At 39.6% G+C, this 19,367-nt stretch overlaps 1 protein-coding gene and 1 long non-coding RNA gene across 2 annotated transcripts; both read right to left on the reverse strand.

The window, feature by feature from the left end:
• Nucleotides 1-179: 179 nt before the first annotated feature.
• LOC143377041 (C1GALT1-specific chaperone 1) lies at nt 180-3,671 on the reverse strand. The gene is made up of 5 exons (XM_076827956.1): nt 3,521-3,671; nt 3,350-3,419; nt 2,245-3,216; nt 1,871-2,172; nt 180-1,790 (listed from the first exon to the last, which is right to left on the reverse strand). The coding sequence occupies exons 3-5, from the start codon at nt 3,050-3,052 to the stop codon at nt 1,635-1,637; spliced, it is 1,266 nt and encodes a 421-aa protein (XP_076684071.1). The 5' UTR covers nt 3,053-3,216; nt 3,350-3,419; nt 3,521-3,671; the 3' UTR covers nt 180-1,634.
• A 14,655-nt stretch (nt 3,672-18,326) lies between these two features.
• Nucleotides 18,327-19,358, reverse strand: LOC143376787 (uncharacterized). Its single transcript, XR_013087154.1, has 2 exons — nt 19,217-19,358; nt 18,327-18,552 (listed from the first exon to the last, which is right to left on the reverse strand). It is a non-coding gene; the product is annotated as an uncharacterized LOC143376787 (long non-coding RNA).
• Nucleotides 19,359-19,367: the final 9 nt, after the last annotated feature.

Genomic DNA, 19,367 nt, shown 5'->3' on the forward strand with positions numbered 1-19,367 from the left:
GTGCGACCACTGGTTCTTACCAAATACGCAATTAATAAATTTCGTCTTTTATATACGTACCTCTAAAAGGAAGCGGATAACTGATAACTTATATGTAACCTGATAAGTCAGTTCGAAGAAAAAAATATGGGTCATTAATAAGAATTAAATTCTGACGATGGAAAGTGGAAAAACGGGCCTTTATCTCTGAAATATCAAATGTTTATTGTCATAGAATAATATGTGCGTTATATAGAGATTCTATAAATACGATGGACAGTATAAAAACGTATTTTTACGTATTTGTGATGTATTTTCAGGTACTAATGATCTGTGCTTAGAGTTAACGGTAATGCTTTTGCACGATTTGTCCGCGCGCTCTGTTAGTCGAAGATAAATCACTTAAATTGAATACCGCGGGTAAATGCAATTCTACATTCTTGACACATATCCCAGGCTGGAAGTGTGATATAATAATCACGGTCATTACAAGCGTTAATAAGTTCCTAATTAGTCAGATAAGGCGGCAAAGGAAATAGTTATCAACCAATCCCGTTCCGCTGTTACCATATTCATATCAATGTAACTTATTAATAGTCCAAACTAGGGACGGTATTCCCGAGGCAGGAAAGTCTCGAGTTTCGCGGATCCGAAGGTTTGTACTCTTATCGTGGTTCGAAACTCTCGAAACGCAGATAAAATAAAATTTAAAATCATTGAATGAAGAATCGTTCGCAGCGTGCCGCGGGAATTTGTATATTGTTATATTTCTGTTTAACTACGGTCAGTAGAGATCTATGCAAAAATTCTGTCACACTTCAGTTCTTAAAGCAAGACATTCCACTTGGAAAACAGAATCGGCACTTCAAGCTTTGAAAATTTCGAGAGCTTCGAGTTTCTAGAGCTGTGAGCTTCGAACGTTTCTAAAGTTTGGAGTTTCAAGAGTTTTGAGCCTTGAAAGTGTTGAGTTTCGAGAGTTTTGAGCTTTGAAAGTTTTGAGTTTCAGGAGCTTCGAAAGTTTCTAAAATTTGAGCTTTGAGAGTTTCGAGGCTTCTTGAGCTCCGAAAGTTTCTAAAGTTTTGAGCTTCGAAAATTTCGAGAGTTTCAAGTTTCTAGAGCTGTGAGCTTCGAAAGTATCTAAAGTTTCCAGTTTCGAGAGTTTTGAGCTTTGAATGTTTTGAGTTTCGAGAGTTTTGAGCTACGAAAGTTTCTAAAATTTGAGCTTCGTGAGTTTCGAGACTTCTTGAGCTTCGAAAGTTTCTAAAATTTGAGCTTTGAGAGTTTCAAGGCTTCTTGAGCTTCGAAAGTTTCTAAAGTTTTGAGCTTCGAATGTTTTGAGTATCGAATGTTTCGAGAGTTAAAGCCTTACAAACTATCGTATTCGAGTTCCGAGAATTTAAAAATCACCTTCAAACCCACCCCTAGTACAAAAATAACACGCATATACAAATCTAGTGAGGAGACTAATAAAAATTGCGAATCAGAGACAGTGCTTCACCTAAGCTTAATAAACATATTCGACCACTATTTAAATACTACTTGCAACAATCATTAAACTGTGAACGATATAGGTAACATAAATAATTTCATAATTGAGGTATATAAGTGCATTAACTAGTCTGGAATAGATTTATAAAGCTTGCTACTTAAACAAGTCAGGCGTATTTATCTCTTTGCTTGTCCCGATGATTCTTGCTAATCAGCTGCCCCGGTTCCGAATACTTGGAATGCCATATTTCATAATAAGCGTCACTGGAAATATTACTCAGATGCGTGATGTTAAACTCCTCCTTCAGCGCGACTTTCCACACCTGAAAGCAGTAACACTCAAGAAATCCCAAGTTCCCCCAAGAAAAGTATAAAAACAAAGCTAACAAAACACCCATCGTACATTCTCATCGGGTACAGTCGTCGGTGCCTTCCTGCTCCCGAAAACAGCTTCGTTCTTCAGCACGTACAGATGATACAATATATAATCCAAAGTGTACATCTTATCCGGCTCACCGACGTTAAAAGTTATAGAAACGAACGAGCAGCACTCGTCCTGTATCGGATACAACGCCCGGGTCCAATAGATCCCAGTTTTAACAACACCCCACAGGAGGGACTGCAGAGAATACCCATGGAATGTACCTCTTAAGTACTGGTCCCTCGTATCGGAAGGGTGAATTCCCATGGACGACAAGTGTTTGGCTGCGAGTCGTAAAGCACAGAATTAAAGCGCGCTTGGTACACACCAAGGAATCACAGGAACGCGATACCTACCGAGGTAGTAATCCTCCTGCTTCCAATACTTCCCGCCAGCTGCGCACTTCTCGGAAGTGTCGAACATCGTGATCAATTTCCTGAGGACAGCCACGCTGATTACGTATCCGGCATCGGCGACGTTGTAAGATTGCCCCCACAATGTAACGGCGTGACCTAAATAGTAATCCTGCGTGTGATTCAGAGGGGCGAGCATGTACCGCAGATTCTCCGCGACCACCAGCGTGTCGTCCTTTACGAATATAAGCCACTCGGTGGCTCCCTTATCTTTCCAGACGTAGTTGAAGCTTTCGCAGAGAAGCTGCCACGAGGACGTGAGCTTCACGTCCAGGTTTATAATAGCCGCGTTAGACTCGTTTTGGTGGCCAATGAAGTATATCTTGTTGCAGCGGCTCCCCCAGGTGTCCTGGATCGCCTTTACCAATTTAACTTTCTTCACGAACACCACGCAGGTGACGGAGACGCTCGACTTCAGCCAATCGGACTCTAACTCGTTCTTCGTCTCTGCCCCGTAAAGGTGGGCATCGACGTCGATGCGGCGCCCGACCAGGTCCCTGTCTTCCAGCCATTTACTGTACGTTCTGTTCTCCCAAGTCCGGAGGACGATCTCCTTTTTCTCCCAAGTGCCGGAAATGAGCCACTTGAGCAGAGCGCTTCTTCGCGTGCCCTTGGAGCTCGGCGGAGGGCTTTTGCAAACGGGAACGCTGTTGAACGCATCCTGGAGTACGAATAAGAGTACGGCGAGGCAGAAGCCGATTCCGAATCCGAGGAGAAATATGGACTTCGGTTTAAAGCAAGGAAGGCGCATGTTGCGAGTGTGGGATTAACGTGGAGCTACTCATAATGGAGTTTTTCCGTCGGAAACAGTCGGCTTCTGATCTAATAACGTTGATTAACTCTCATTGAACTCGTGCGCCCGATTGCATTAGATCATTTCAGCCGCGACTCTTCACTCGAAGGCCGCGAGCACGTCTGGTGAGGAAACAAGCGGAATGATTAAAATTCACGGGCAAATCGTGCGGCGTTGCTGCGACGCGAGAAACGTAAATTTTGAGCTAAGCCGCTGTTTAGATTTCGGGAAAGAGTAGCTGTGTCTGAGACTTACAATTACGAAATTCATCGGCCTTTGATAAGCCAGTGTATCGCTGCAAGCTTCTAACATAACTCGAGGAGAACTGAAAGGGGTAATAAATTAGGTCAACAGGTGGTGTCGCACCTGTTACACGGACGGAACTGGACATAACCCAAAGAACGAATTAAAGCGCGTCAGATTTACCGGTAATCGGTCGATTACATTGTACTCTTCAGTGGGATTGTAAGGGTAATCGGTTTGAGAACCGGGATAGATTTTATGCACACGATTTAACTGTAAAAGTCTTTCGTGTGCCAAAGTCTGTTAGGGTAAACCAACCAGTGTATGACCGAATTGTTGAATCTATGGACCTTTGAGATTAACTAGTTTTTTAGCCTGTCTTCGCCAGACATTACTATCCTATATAATAACGCGCCTAAGATAACCGCAATTTTTGTTGGAAATCCCCCTAGAAACAATTTTCGCTGCGAAATATGAAATTTTGCAACTTTTGGGTACCAGAAGGGTACCTGTCTAATTAGTCTCCTGAAAGGAATTTGGAGGACGAAAGAGAGAAAGCATGATTGTTTCGCTTCGTCTTTCAGCTCGCGCTCGAGCTCGACCGCGTGCGGGCCTACATACAATGCAGTAGCGACTACTACATTGTACATAACACCTGTTTTACGCCACAGGGATTACTCATTATCGAATTTTCCAGGTTTTGGATTTTTTGCGACATCTTTAGGTGCCGAGGAAACTTCGTGCCGAATTTGAACCTTGTATATCATCGGGATTACGAAAAAAAACCTCTGAAAAGATTTTGCTAACGAACGAACATCCACCTTAAGCGTCTTATTATATGGAATACTTGAATATATTTATGTATAACAAAACAAGTGTTGAAATTGCATTTAAATATATTTTTCTTGAAATTTGCTTAATACGCGTAACTAAAAATATAGTATACCGAGTAATTTTAGTATCGATACCTACGGTTGCGATACGTACTTGGTATCGAAAAAAGGTACTCGTATCAAAAGATTAATTTTTTGATCGATTTATATGTCAAATAAATGTTTGTTAATAAAATACTATTTTTCCTTTCTCCTTTCTGCATTCTTTTAGTATGTTAAACAAAACACATCTGTATATATCATTTTATCATTTATGTATTTATCGTATTATATGTTATACTTCTCTTGTTTCCACGTCGCGAAATTTTAATTACTTGAAATGTGCTTATGCTACAATATTCTACGTTAGCAGTAAGGAATTCTAAGTGAAAAGGGAAAATAGATTAGGGAATGTCCCCAGAAAATGAAATTTGTTAGGTTAGACATTTTTTTATTAGCAAAGCACCGAAACAGAACATGAAATACACTTATTACACGTCCTCTGCAGAAAGCAGTTATCAACAAACATTATATATACAAAATTGTATTGAATGTTGAATTGGGCTAGTGAAAATGCGCAGACTGGATACGCGTGATTATTATGTGGTCGGCTCCTCGAAGTGACAGAAAATATAACCTAAATATATGCTATATGACAACAAATGTTTAGTGGCTATTTCAGCTTCAAAGGCATCGCCTTAAAGTAGCAAACAAGAGCTACGCCTTTCATGGGCCTTTAATAGGTATTCTTAAGGAAATACCATAGATATTTGGAATTTGGATAGGAATATGTAGAAGGTATTTCTGAATAATAATACAGTTTGTTTCAAGTTTCTTTCAATATATTTGCATAAAAGGCCTTTACAGTGTTACAATAAAGTATAAGGTATATAAAGTCACTATTTTCTTGTGATTACTATCAAGGTTTCCATCATTCCGTCGAAATATTCCGAAGTTAAAACCTGTAAGAAGAAAAATATTTTTAGTAACATGACTTGTCTATTATTGAAAATGGGAGAAACGTTACAACATTTTGTCACGTATGAAAATATATTAGTAAAGGGAATAATTTTATTGTGCAACATGTTGATTGAAATTAGTCGTTTTAGATTTTATATGTTTCCGGTAAGATTTAATATTAATTCCTACCACTCGTAGCACTGTAATCTTATTTTAGAATAAGTCGGTAACGTTGGGTGCGACACGAGCAGCGGCCAATTCAGCAACTACGTACTCTGAAATCTGTTGAAATGCTGTGCGTGTGTGCGTGCTTGTATATGTGTGACATGTTTAGAGTTTAGAGTGTGCCGATGCGATGTAACTAATCTCACATACTTAGAGCGATTATTAATCGTGTATATTTCTGCTTTACAGGTAAGGAATTTTTACATAGAAGACGTTAAACCGGCTGCATTTTCGACTGATACTGCTTCAGCCGAACCCAGACCTAACCCAGACCTTTTTTTTTTTTTTTTACGTGGAGAAATCCCTAACGGATACCCCTAACCCTCCCCTTTTTTTTTTTTTTTTTTTTTTGACGTGGAGAAATCCCTAACGGATACCCCGGCCCCCGGGGGAGGGACGGGGTTATGTGGGGCTTGCACCCACTAAAACTCCACGGTGGTCTTCCTCGGGCGCGGAGTCGCGCGCACGAGGGGAGGGACTTTACGCGGGAGCAAACTAGCGATACATCCGCTTGCCCCCCCCTCAGCGCAAAGGCGAACTCCGCGCTCAACAACCCCGCACGATGACGGCGGGGCCTTCCCGAAACCCCTAACCCTCCCCTAACCCAGTTACACTTGTAACATTTCATTGTATTGCATTTCACTGATTTGAATAAATTGCAGCTAAGTGGTAAAAGAGTTTTTTTATTTAACGAGCTCTACTTACTCCTTCCTATTCCAAATCCCATATAAAAGACATGCTAAAAAGAACACTTAAAAAGATCCTTCCACGCAGAGTGGTTTTAAAAATCTTCGCATTAAAGCACTACTTTAAATATGCCATTCACTACTCTCAAACTCTATCGACTTTCGCTCAAGGCTTCTACTTCTCTCCGAAGACGTTACTTAGTGCCACCTCTTTCGACATCATGTTCTCCTGTTACGAAGCCCTATTTTGTGCGTTCTGAAAATTTTTGCCAGATTTTGGCCCAGGTATCAGGAGAACATGAAGCGAAAAGAGGTATTCTGAATTTCAGCTTCGAAGGCATCCTCGATTCTCTCTCCGAAGACGTTACTTAGTGCCACCTCTTTCGACAGCATGTTCTCCTGTTACGAAGCCCAATTTTGTGCGTTCTGAAAATTTTTGCCAGATTTTGGCCCAGGTATCAGGAGAACATGAAGCAAAAAGAGGTATTCTGAATTTCAGCTTCGAAGGCATCCTCGATTCTCTCTCCGAAGACGTTACTTAGTGCCACCTCTTTCGACAACATGTTCTCCTGTTACGAAGCCCTATTTTGTGCGTTCTGAAAATTTTTGCCAGATTTTGGCCCAGGTATCAGGAGAACATGAAGCGAAAAGAGGTATTCTGAATTTCAGCTTCGAAGGCATCCTCGATTCTCTCTCCGAAGACGGTACTTAGTGCCACCTCTTTCGACATCATGTTCTCCTGTTACGAAGCCCTATTTTGTGCGTTCTGAAAATTTTTGCCAGATTTTGGCCCAGGTATCAGGAGAACATGAAGCGAAAAGAGGTATTCTGAATTTCAGCTTCGAAGGCATCCTCGATTCTCTCTCCGAAGACATTACTTAGTGCCACCTCTTTCGACATCATGTTCTCCTGTTACGAAGCCCAATTTTGTGCGTTCTGAAAATTTTTGCCAGATTTTAGCCCAGGTATCAGGAGAACATGAAGCGAAAAGAGGTATTCTGAATTTCAGCTTCGAAGGCATCCTCGATTCTCTCTCCGAAGACGTTACTTAGTGCCACCTCTTTCGACAGCATGTTCTCCTGTTACGAAGCCCAATTTTGTGCGTTCTGAAAATTTTTGCCAGATTTTGGCCCAGGTATCAGGAGAACATGAAGCAAAAAGAGGTATTCTGAATTTCAGCTTCGAAGGCATCCTCGATTCTCTCTCCGAAGACGTTACTTAGTGCCACCTCTTTCGACAACATGTTCTCCTGTTACGAAGCCCTATTTTGTGCGTTCTGAAAATTTTTGCCAGATTTTGTCCCAGGTATCAGGAGAACATGAAGCGAAAAGAGGTATTCTGAATTTCAGCTTCGAAGGCATCCTCGATTCTCTCTCCGAAGACGTTACTTAGTGCCACCTCTTTCGACATCATGTTCTCCTGTTACGAAGCCCTATTTTGTGCGTTCTGAAAATTTTTGCCAGATTTTGGCCCAGGTATCAGGAGAACATGAAGCGAAAAGAGGTATTCTGAATTTCAGCTTCGAAGGCATCCTCGATTCTCTCTCCGAAGACGTTACTTAGTGCCACCTCTTTCGACAGCATGTTCTCCTGTTACGAAGCCCAATTTTGTGCGTTCTGAAAATTTTTGCCAGATTTTGGCCCAGGTATCAGGAGAACATGAAGCAAAAAGAGGTATTCTGAATTTCAGCTTCGAAGGCATCCTCGATTCTCTCTCCGAAGACGTTACTTAGTGCCACCTCTTTCGACAACATGTTCTCCTGTTACGAAGCCCTATTTTGTGCGTTCTGAAAATTTTTGCCAGATTTTGTCCCAGGTATCAGGAGAACATGAAGCGAAAAGAGGTATTCTGAATTTCAGCTTCGAAGGCATCCTCGATTCTCTCTCCGAAGACGTTACTTAGTGCCACCTCTTTCGACATCATGTTCTCCTGTTACGAAGCCCTATTTTGTGCGTTCTGAAAATTTTTGCCAGATTTTGGCCCAGGTATCAGGAGAACATGAAGCGAAAAGAGGTATTCTGAATTTCAGCTTCGAAGGCATCCTCGATTCTCTCTCCGAAGACGTTACTTAGTGCCACCTCTTTCGACATCATGTTCTCCTGTTACGAAGCCCAATTTTGTGCGTTCTGAAAATTTTTGCCAAATTTTAGCCCAGGTATCAGGAGAACATGAAGCGAAAAGAGGTATTCTGAATTTCAGCTTCGAAGGCATCCTCGATTCTCTCTCCGAAGACGTTACTTAGTGCCACCTCTTTCGACATCATGTTCTCCTGTTACGAAGCCCTATTTTGTGCGTTCTGAAAATTTTTGCCAGATTTTGGCCCAGGTATCAGGAGAACATGAAGCGAAAAGAGGTATTCTGAATTTCAGCTTCGAAGGCATCCTCGATTCTCTCTCCGAAGACGTTACTTAGTGCCACCTCTTTCGACAGCATGTTCTCCTGTTACGAAGCCCAATTTTGTGCATTCTGAAAATTGTCTGATATGTTTAGAATTTGCCCCAGCATGTACAACTCTGTGGGCCTCAACTTTCGTAATTCTGTGTCCAAGCAAACGGTGCTTTGCGACATTATGCGTTGTCAGAAAGGTTTATGTACAAACTGCAACGATAACTTGAAGTCTACAGAATTCACATTATTCGGTAATGAATATTTCCGTTAATCACAGAATATTGTCATTTTCTTTTTGTCGGCTCCAAAAATAGTTAATAATAATTCGATCTGAAAAGAATATTTTGCGGTGCTTGTAGGAGGTAACCAGGTGTCCGTACTTTAAATTGCACCACTAAAAGTATTTAGGTAAAATAATTTTATAAACATAATAGGTTAACTTACTGGAACAGTCATGTAATCGGAGTATACAAATTTTTTTTTTTTTATTTATTTGCAGTCTGACGGAACAGGTCTCTTCTAGAGGTTCTGTAGATCATTATGCAATCATTTCCAATAATAAAAGTGTTTGTTTCTTGCGTGGAAGAGCCTTTAGAAGTTAAATTCGCTGAGAAAGAGGTTATTTTCACGAACACGCTAAACCTTTATTTATTCATTTATTTGCAATCGGAGACCATAGGATTCTTCTGTGAACACTAGAAATTTTTTGGCAATCAATACTGATAAGAAAATTGTTTATTTATTGCTCGAAGAAGCTTTTTGAAAATTTAACAGTAGGGTAAAACAGAACACCCAATCCGAGAAAATGGCGCTGCGCGCCATCTATCGGTACGTGACCAAAAGTGGCGCCCCCTATTGAAAAAAAAAAAAAAGCAACTTTGCCAGGCTGTATCTCTGTTCCAAGTGCAGATAGAACAAAATCGTAGAGGAAAATTTTGCACTGTTTAATAAACTCTATCATCCTGCGCAGTTACTTTTTTCGTAGGTGCGGCGGTACACTTGAAAACTGCATTTGAACTCATTTTTTAAATGGAACCATACAATTTTGTTTACATGAATTTAATCCTTGCGTTATTCTGCGTATAAAAAGTATAAGGTAAGATAGTCGTAAACTCAATAGCTTACGAGATATTTAATTTTATTACGAAATATGCCAAAAGTGGCGCCCCCAAACGATGAAACTTCGTACTAATATTTTTTCCTATATAAAATTAAATATCTCGTAAGCTATTGAGTTTTCGACTATCTTACCTTATACTTTTTATACGCAGAATAACGCAAGGAATAAATTCATGTAAACAAAATTGTATGGTTCCATTTAAAAAATGAGTTCAAATGCAGTTTTCAAGTGTACCGCCGCACCTACGAAAAAAGTAACTGCGCAGGATGATAGAGTTTATTAAACAGTGCAAAATTTTCCTCTACGATTTTGTTCTATCTGCACTTGGAACAGAGATACAGCCTGGCAAAGTTGCTTTTTTTTTTTTTTCAATAGGGGGCGCCACTTTTGGTCACGTACCGATAGATGGCGCGCAGCGCCATTTTCTCGGATTGGGTGTTCTGTTTTACCCTACTGTTAAATTTTCAAAAAACTTCTTCGAGCAATAAATAAACAATTTTATTTTGCAAATTAATTGCATAATAATCTATAAAGCCCCCAAAAGATGCCCACGCCCTCAGATCGTAAATAAATAAATGTACCAACCTTTTGCGTGTTCGAGAACATAACCTTTCTTTCAGCGAATCGAACTACCGATGCGGTGCTAACTAAACGGGAAAACTTCAGCCAAACAAAGACGGCTTGGTCCCCCTGATGCGATGTAACTAATCTCACATACTGTAACTAGAGCGATTATTAATCGTGTATATTTCTGCTTTACAGGTAAGGAATTTTTACATAGAAGACGTTAAACCGGCTGCATTTTCGACTGATACTGCTTCAGCCGAACCCAGACCTAACCCAGACCTTTTTTTTTTTTTTTTACGTGGAGAAATCCCTAACGGATACCCCTAACCCTCCCCTAACCCAGACCTAACCCAGTTACACTTGTAACATTTCATTGTATTGCATTTCACTGATTTGAATAAATTGCAGCTAAGTGGTAAAAGAGTTTTTTTATTTAACGAGCTCTACTTACTCCTTCCTATTCCAAATCCCATATAAAAGACATGCTAAAAAGAACACTTAAAAAGATCCTTCCACGCAGAGTGGTTTTAAAAATCTTCGCATTAAAGCACTACTTTAAATATGCCATTCACTACTCTCAAACTCTATCGACTTTCGCTCAAGGCTTCTACTTCTCTCCGAAGACGTTACTTAGTGCCACCTCTTTCGACATCATGTTCTCCTGTTACGAAGCCCTATTTTGTGCGTTCTGAAAATTTTTGCCAGATTTTGGCCCAGGTATCAGGAGAACATGAAGCGAAAAGAGGTATTCTGAATTTCAGCTTCGAAGGCATCCTCGATTCTCTCTCCGAAGACGTTACTTAGTGCCACCTCTTTCGACAGCATGTTCTCCTGTTACGAAGCCCAATTTTGTGCGTTCTGAAAATTTTTGCCAGATTTTGGCCCAGGTATCAGGAGAACATGAAGCAAAAAGAGGTATTCTGAATTTCAGCTTCGAAGGCATCCTCGATTCTCTCTCCGAAGACGTTACTTAGTGCCACCTCTTTCGACAACATGTTCTCCTGTTACGAAGCCCTATTTTGTGCGTTCTGAAAATTTTTGCCAGATTTTGTCCCAGGTATCAGGAGAACATGAAGCGAAAAGAGGTATTCTGAATTTCAGCTTCGAAGGCATCCTCGATTCTCTCTCCGAAGACGTTACTTAGTGCCACCTCTTTCGACATCATGTTCTCCTGTTACGAAGCCCTATTTTGTGCGTTCTGAAAATTTTTGCCAGATTTTGGCCCAGGTATCAGGAGAACATGAAGCGAAAAGAGGTATTCTGAATTTCAGCTTCGAAGGCATCCTCGATTCTCTCTCCGAAGACGTTACTTAGTGCCACCTCTTTCGACATCATGTTCTCCTGTTACGAAGCCCAATTTTGTGCGTTCTGAAAATTTTTGCCAAATTTTAGCCCAGGTATCAGGAGAACATGAAGCGAAAAGAGGTATTCTGAATTTCAGCTTCGAAGGCATCCTCGATTCTCTCTCCGAAGACGTTACTTAGTGCCACCTCTTTCGACATCATGTTCTCCTGTTACGAAGCCCTATTTTGTGCGTTCTGAAAATTTTTGCCAGATTTTGGCCCAGGTATCAGGAGAACATGAAGCGAAAAGAGGTATTCTGAATTTCAGCTTCGAAGGCATCCTCGATTCTCTCTCCGAAGACGTTACTTAGTGCCACCTCTTTCGACAGCATGTTCTCCTGTTACGAAGCCCAATTTTGTGCATTCTGAAAATTGTCTGATATGTTTAGAATTTGCCCCAGCATGTACAACTCTGTGGGCCTCAACTTTCGTAATTCTGTGTCCAAGCAAACGGTGCTTTGCGACATTATGCGTTGTCAGAAAGGTTTATGTACAAACTGCAACGATAACTTGAAGTCTACAGAATTCACATTATTCGGTAATGAATATTTCCGTTAATCACAGAATATTGTCATTTTCTTTTTGTCGGCTCCAAAAATAGTTAATAATAATTCGATCTGAAAAGAATATTTTGCGGTGCTTGTAGGAGGTAACCAGGTGTCCGTACTTTAAATTGCACCACTAAAAGTATTTAGGTAAAATAATTTTATAAACATAATAGGTTAACTTACTGGAACAGTCATGTAATCGGAGTATACAAATTTTTTTTTTTTTATTTATTTGCAGTCTGACGGAACAGGTCTCTTCTAGAGGTTCTGTAGATCATTATGCAATCATTTCCAATAATAAAAGTGTTTGTTTCTTGCGTGGAAGAGCCTTTAGAAGTTAAATTCGCTGAGAAAGAGGTTATTTTCACGAACACGCTAAACCTTTATTTATTCATTTATTTGCAATCGGAGACCATAGGATTCTTCTGTGAACACTAGAAATTTTTTGGCAATCAATACTGATAAGAAAATTGTTTATTTATTGCTCGAAGAAGCTTTTTGAAAATTTAACAGTAGGGTAAAACAGAACACCCAATCCGAGAAAATGGCGCTGCGCGCCATCTATCGGTACGTGACCAAAAGTGGCGCCCCCTATTGAAAAAAAAAAAAAAGCAACTTTGCCAGGCTGTATCTCTGTTCCAAGTGCAGATAGAACAAAATCGTAGAGGAAAATTTTGCACTGTTTAATAAACTCTATCATCCTGCGCAGTTACTTTTTTCGTAGGTGCGGCGGTACACTTGAAAACTGCATTTGAACTCATTTTTTAAATGGAACCATACAATTTTGTTTACATGAATTTAATCCTTGCGTTATTCTGCGTATAAAAAGTATAAGGTAAGATAGTCGTAAACTCAATAGCTTACGAGATATTTAATTTTATTACGAAATATGCCAAAAGTGGCGCCCCCAAACGATGAAACTTCGTACTAATATTTTTTCCTATATAAAATTAAATATCTCGTAAGCTATTGAGTTTTCGACTATCTTACCTTATACTTTTTATACGCAGAATAACGCAAGGAATAAATTCATGTAAACAAAATTGTATGGTTCCATTTAAAAAATGAGTTCAAATGCAGTTTTCAAGTGTACCGCCGCACCTACGAAAAAAGTAACTGCGCAGGATGATAGAGTTTATTAAACAGTGCAAAATTTTCCTCTACGATTTTGTTCTATCTGCACTTGGAACAGAGATACAGCCTGGCAAAGTTGCTTTTTTTTTTTTTTCAATAGGGGGCGCCACTTTTGGTCACGTACCGATAGATGGCGCGCAGCGCCATTTTCTCGGATTGGGTGTTCTGTTTTACCCTACTGTTAAATTTTCAAAAAACTTCTTCGAGCAATAAATAAACAATTTTATTTTGCAAATTAATTGCATAATAATCTATAAAGCCCCCAAAAGATGCCCACGCCCTCAGATCGTAAATAAATAAATGTACCAACCTTTTGCGTGTTCGAGAACATAACCTTTCTTTCAGCGAATCGAACTACCGATGCGGTGCTAACTAAACGGGAAAACTTCAGCCAAACAAAGACGGCTTGGTCCCCCTGATGCGATGTAACTAATCTCACATACTGTAACTAGAGCGATTATTAATCGTGTATATTTCTGCTTTACAGGTAAGGAATTTTTACATAGAAGACGTTAAACCGGCTGCATTTTCGACTGATACTGCTTCAGCCGAACCCAGACCTAACCCAGACCTTTTTTTTTTTTTTTTACGTGGAGAAATCCCTAACGGATACCCCTAACCCTCCCCTAACCCAGACCTAACCCAGTTACACTTGTAACATTTCATTGTATTGCATTTCACTGATTTGAATAAATTGCAGCTAAGTGGTAAAAGAGTTTTTTTATTTAACGAGCTCTACTTACTCCTTCCTATTCCAAATCCCATATAAAAGACATGCTAAAAAGAACACTTAAAAAGATCCTTCCACGCAGAGTGGTTTTAAAAATCTTCGCATTAAAGCACTACTTTAAATATGCCATTCACTACTCTCAAACTCTATCGACTTTCGCTCAAGGCTTCTACTTCTCTCCGAAGACGTTACTTAGTGCCACCTCTTTCGACATCATGTTCTCCTGTTACGAAGCCCTATTTTGTGCGTTCTGAAAATTTTTGCCAGATTTTGGCCCAGGTATCAGGAGAACATGAAGCGAAAAGAGGTATTCTGAATTTCAGCTTCGAAGGCATCCTCGATTCTCTCTCCGAAGACGTTACTTAGTGCCACCTCTTTCGACAGCATGTTCTCCTGTTACGAAGCCCAATTTTGTGCGTTCTGAAAATTTTTGCCAGATTTTGGCCCAGGTATCAGGAGAACATGAAGCAAAAAGAGGTATTCTGAATTTCAGCTTCGAAGGCATCCTCGATTCTCTCTCCGAAGACGTTACTTAGTGCCACCTCTTTCGACAACATGTTCTCCTGTTACGAAGCCCTATTTTGTGCGTTCTGAAAATTTTTGCCAGATTTTGTCCCAGGTATCAGGAGAACATGAAGCGAAAAGAGGTATTCTGAATTTCAGCTTCGAAGGCATCCTCGATTCTCTCTCCGAAGACGTTACTTAGTGCCACCTCTTTCGACATCATGTTCTCCTGTTACGAAGCCCTATTTTGTGCGTTCTGAAAATTTTTGCCAGATTTTGGCCCAGGTATCAGGAGAACATGAAGCGAAAAGAGGTATTCTGAATTTCAGCTTCGAAGGCATCCTCGATTCTCTCTCCGAAGACGTTACTTAGTGCCACCTCTTTCGACATCATGTTCTCCTGTTACGAAGCCCAATTTTGTGCGTTCTGAAAATTTTTGCCAAATTTTAGCCCAGGTATCAGGAGAACATGAAGCGAAAAGAGGTATTCTGAATTTCAGCTTCGAAGGCATCCTCGATTCTCTCTCCGAAGACGTTACTTAGTGCCACCTCTTTCGACATCATGTTCTCCTGTTACGAAGCCCTATTTTGTGCGTTCTGAAAATTTTTGCCAGATTTTGGCCCAGGTATCAGGAGAACATGAAGCGAAAAGAGGTATTCTGAATTTCAGCTTCGAAGGCATCCTCGATTCTCTCTCCGAAGACGTTACTTAGTGCCACCTCTTTCGACAGCATGTTCTCCTGTTACGAAGCCCAATTTTGTGCATTCTGAAAATTGTCTGATATGTTTAGAATTTGCCCCAGCATGTACAACTCTGTGGGCCTCAACTTTCGTAATTCTGTGTCCAAGCAAACGGTGCTTTGCGACATTATGCGTTGTCAGAAAGGTTTATGTACAAACTGCAACGATAACTTGAAGTCTACAGAATTCACATTATTCGGTAATGAATATTTCCGTTAATCACAGAATATTGTCATTTTCTTTTTGTCGGCTCCAAAAATAGTTAATAATAATTCGATCTGAAAAGAATATTTTGCGGTGCTTGTAGGAGGTAACCAGGTGTCCGTACTTTAAATTGCACCACTAAAAGTATTTAGGTAAAATAATTTTATAAACATAATAGGTTAACTTACTGGAACAGTCATGTAATCGGAGTATACAAATTTTTTTTTTTTTATTTATTTGCAGTCTGACGGAACAGGTCTCTTCTAGAGGTTCTGTAGATCATTATGCAATCATTTCCAATAATAAAAGTGTTTGTTTCTTGCGTGGAAGAGCCTTTAGAAGTTAAATTCGCTGAGAAAGAGGTTATTTTCACGAACACGCTAAACCTTTATTTATTCATTTATTTGCAATCGGAGACCATAGGATTCTTCTGTGAACACTAGAAATTTTTTGGCAATCAATACTGATAAGAAAATTGTTTATTTATTGCTCGAAGAAGCTTTTTGAAAATTTAACAGTAGGGTAAAACAGAACACCCAATCCGAGAAAATGGCGCTGCGCGCCATCTATCGGTACGTGACCAAAAGTGGCGCCCCCTATTGAAAAAAAAAAAAAAGCAACTTTGCCAGGCTGTATCTCTGTTCCAAGTGCAGATAGAACAAAATCGTAGAGGAAAATTTTGCACTGTTTAATAAACTCTATCATCCTGCGCAGTTACTTTTTTCGTAGGTGCGGCGGTACACTTGAAAACTGCATTTGAACTCATTTTTTAAATGGAACCATACAATTTTGTTTACATGAATTTAATCCTTGCGTTATTCTGCGTATAAAAAGTATAAGGTAAGATAGTCGTAAACTCAATAGCTTACGAGATATTTAATTTTATTACGAAATATGCCAAAAGTGGCGCCCCCAAACGATGAAACTTCGTACTAATATTTTTTCCTATATAAAATTAAATATCTCGTAAGCTATTGAGTTTTCGACTATCTTACCTTATACTTTTTATACGCAGAATAACGCAAGGAATAAATTCATGTAAACAAAATTGTATGGTTCCATTTAAAAAATGAGTTCAAATGCAGTTTTCAAGTGTACCGCCGCACCTACGAAAAAAGTAACTGCGCAGGATGATAGAGTTTATTAAACAGTGCAAAATTTTCCTCTACGATTTTGTTCTATCTGCACTTGGAACAGAGATACAGCCTGGCAAAGTTGCTTTTTTTTTTTTTTCAATAGGGGGCGCCACTTTTGGTCACGTACCGATAGATGGCGCGCAGCGCCATTTTCTCGGATTGGGTGTTCTGTTTTACCCTACTGTTAAATTTTCAAAAAACTTCTTCGAGCAATAAATAAACAATTTTATTTTGCAAATTAATTGCATAATAATCTATAAAGCCCCCAAAAGATGCCCACGCCCTCAGATCGTAAATAAATAAATGTACCAACCTTTTGCGTGTTCGAGAACATAACCTTTCTTTCAGCGAATCGAACTACCGATGCGGTGCTAACTAAACGGGAAAACTTCAGCCAAACAAAGACGGCTTGGTCCCCCTGATGCGATGTAACTAATCTCACATACTGTAACTAGAGCGATTATTAATCGTGTATATTTCTGCTTTACAGGTAAGGAATTTTTACATAGAAGACGTTAAACCGGCTGCATTTTCGACTGATACTGCTTCAGCCGAACCCAGACCTAACCCAGACCTTTTTTTTTTTTTTTTACGTGGAGAAATCCCTAACGGATACCCCTAACCCTCCCCTAACCCAGACCTAACCCAGTTACACTTGTAACATTTCATTGTATTGCATTTCACTGATTTGAATAAATTGCAGCTAAGTGGTAAAAGAGTTTTTTTATTTAACGAGCTCTACTTACTCCTTCCTATTCCAAATCCCATATAAAAGACATGCTAAAAAGAACACTTAAAAAGATCCTTCCACGCAGAGTGGTTTTAAAAATCTTCGCATTAAAGCACTACTTTAAATATGCCATTCACTACTCTCAAACTCTATCGACTTTCGCTCAAGGCTTCTACTTCTCTCCGAAGACGTTACTTAGTGCCACCTCTTTCGACATCATGTTCTCCTGTTACGAAGCCCTATTTTGTGCGTTCTGAAAATTTTTGCCAGATTTTGTCCCAGGTATCAGGAGAACATGAAGCGAAAAGAGGTATTCTGAATTTCAGCTTCGAAGGCATCCTCGATTCTCTCTCCGAAGACGTTACTTAGTGCCACCTCTTTCGACATCATGTTCTCCTGTTACGAAGCCCTATTTTGTGCGTTCTGAAAATTTTTGCCAGATTTTGGCCCAGGTATCAGGAGAACATGAAGCGAAAAGAGGTATTCTGAATTTCAGCTTCGAAGGCATCCTCGATTCTCTCTCCGAAGACGTTACTTAGTGCCACCTCTTTCGACAGTATGTTCTCCTGTTACGAAGCCCAATTTTGTGCGTTCTGAAAATTTTTGCCAGATTTTGGCCCAGGTATCAGGAGAACATGAAGCGAAAAGAGGTATTCTGAATTTCAGCTTCGAAGGCATCCTCGATTCTCTCTCCGAAGACGTTACTTAGTGCCACCTCTTTCGACATCATGTTCTCCTGTTACGAAGCCCTATTTTGTGCGTTCTGAAAATTTTTGCCAGATTTTGGCCCAGGTATCAGGAGAACATGAAGCGAAAAGAGGTATTCTGAATTTCAGCTTCGAAGGCATCCTCGATTCTCTCTCCGAAGACGTTACTTAGTGCCACCTCTTTCGACAGTATGTTCTCCTGTTACGAAGCCCAATTTTGTGCGTTCTGAAAATTTTTGCCAGATTTTGGCCCAGGTATCAGGAGAACATGAAGCGAAAAGAGGTATTCTGAATTTCAGTTTCAAAGGCGTCACCTTTAAAGTTGCGAATCGAAGCTGCAAAGGTTTGGAATTTGGATAGGAATATGTAAAAGGTATTTCTAAATAATAATACAGTTCTTTTCAAGTTTTTCCCACTTTATTTGCAGAAAAGGCTTTTACAGTGTTACAATAAATTAATATAAGTATGTAGAAATGAATGCTGATTAATATTGTATTATTATTAAGTATAAAATATATAATTTCACTTCATTTTATGTATAAAATCACTATCAGCTTTCCATCATTTGTCTCACTTAAAGTTCCTCAATCCTGTCTACCGAGAAATGTTCCCAAGGTTAATCTGTAACAAGAAGAAAATATTTTTAGCAATCTGATTTGTCTATTATAGAAAATACAACAAATAGATTTGTCTATTATAGAAAATACAACTAATTTCAGGCAAAACATATAAAGAATATAATTATCTTCCTAATTTAAGACAATTCCCCTTTATTTCATGTAAAATACACTTTTCTAGCTTCGGAAGTATTTAATATAAAACAAAGCATACATAACAGTTGTTACAGAATACAGACAAGGGTACATAGTTTCAATTGCAAGTGTAATACTCGATTCATTGACCAATCTGAGTATTTCGCTAAAGACTGTCGAGGACATTGTAAACCGCGTACAGCGGTTGTTAATAACTAGTTAATTACAGTAGGAGCTGTTACAAATATCGAATAGGGAAGCAGCAGAGGCTTTAAGGTCGAAATGTGCTGGCGCGTAAATTAGTTTCAGATGGTGCACAATTCGCTGAATAAAGGGGCCATTCGCTGGACCATTCTTTACCCAGGAGCCGGTAACGACTAAATAATTATATTGGAAACATTTATAAACGTATAAAGTAATCTCCGCTTTGATATCTGACTCTGGAAGTAAACAGAATCTCTCAGGGAGCTCGATAATTAATTTAGTCACAGCGTACAGTGGCCGGTAAAGCAGGTCACAGGCGCGGGATGTACCATTTGTTTATTTATAATCGGGAGTCCCAGGTTCCTCCTAGTTATTATGCAACCGTTTTTTTTTTAACAACAAAGCTGCTTGTCGAAGAACCCTGCGTAATCGATTAGCAATAAGCAAACGGCACAGGAGAATCGGTCTATGAAAGCTTTC

Source organism: Andrena cerasifolii, chromosome 15 (assembly GCF_050908995.1).
Source record: "Andrena cerasifolii isolate SP2316 chromosome 15, iyAndCera1_principal, whole genome shotgun sequence".
NCBI lineage: Eukaryota > Metazoa > Arthropoda > Insecta > Hymenoptera > Andrenidae > Andrena > Andrena cerasifolii.

What these genes read in the sequence shown, in the direction of transcription:
- LOC143377041 (XM_076827956.1), bottom strand. Translation starts at nt 3,052, where the DNA reads ATGCGCCTTCCTTGCTTTAAACCGAAGTCCATATTTCTCCTCGGATTC. An exon ending in GCAGGAGGATTACTACCTCG is followed by an intron (nt 2,173 to 2,244) that starts GTAGGTATCGCG and finishes TACGACTCGCAG; the next exon opens with CCAAACACTTGTCGTCCATG. An exon ending in CGACTGTACCCGATGAGAAT is followed by an intron (nt 1,791 to 1,870) that starts GTACGATGGGTG and finishes TACTGCTTTCAG; the next exon opens with GTGTGGAAAGTCGCGCTGAA.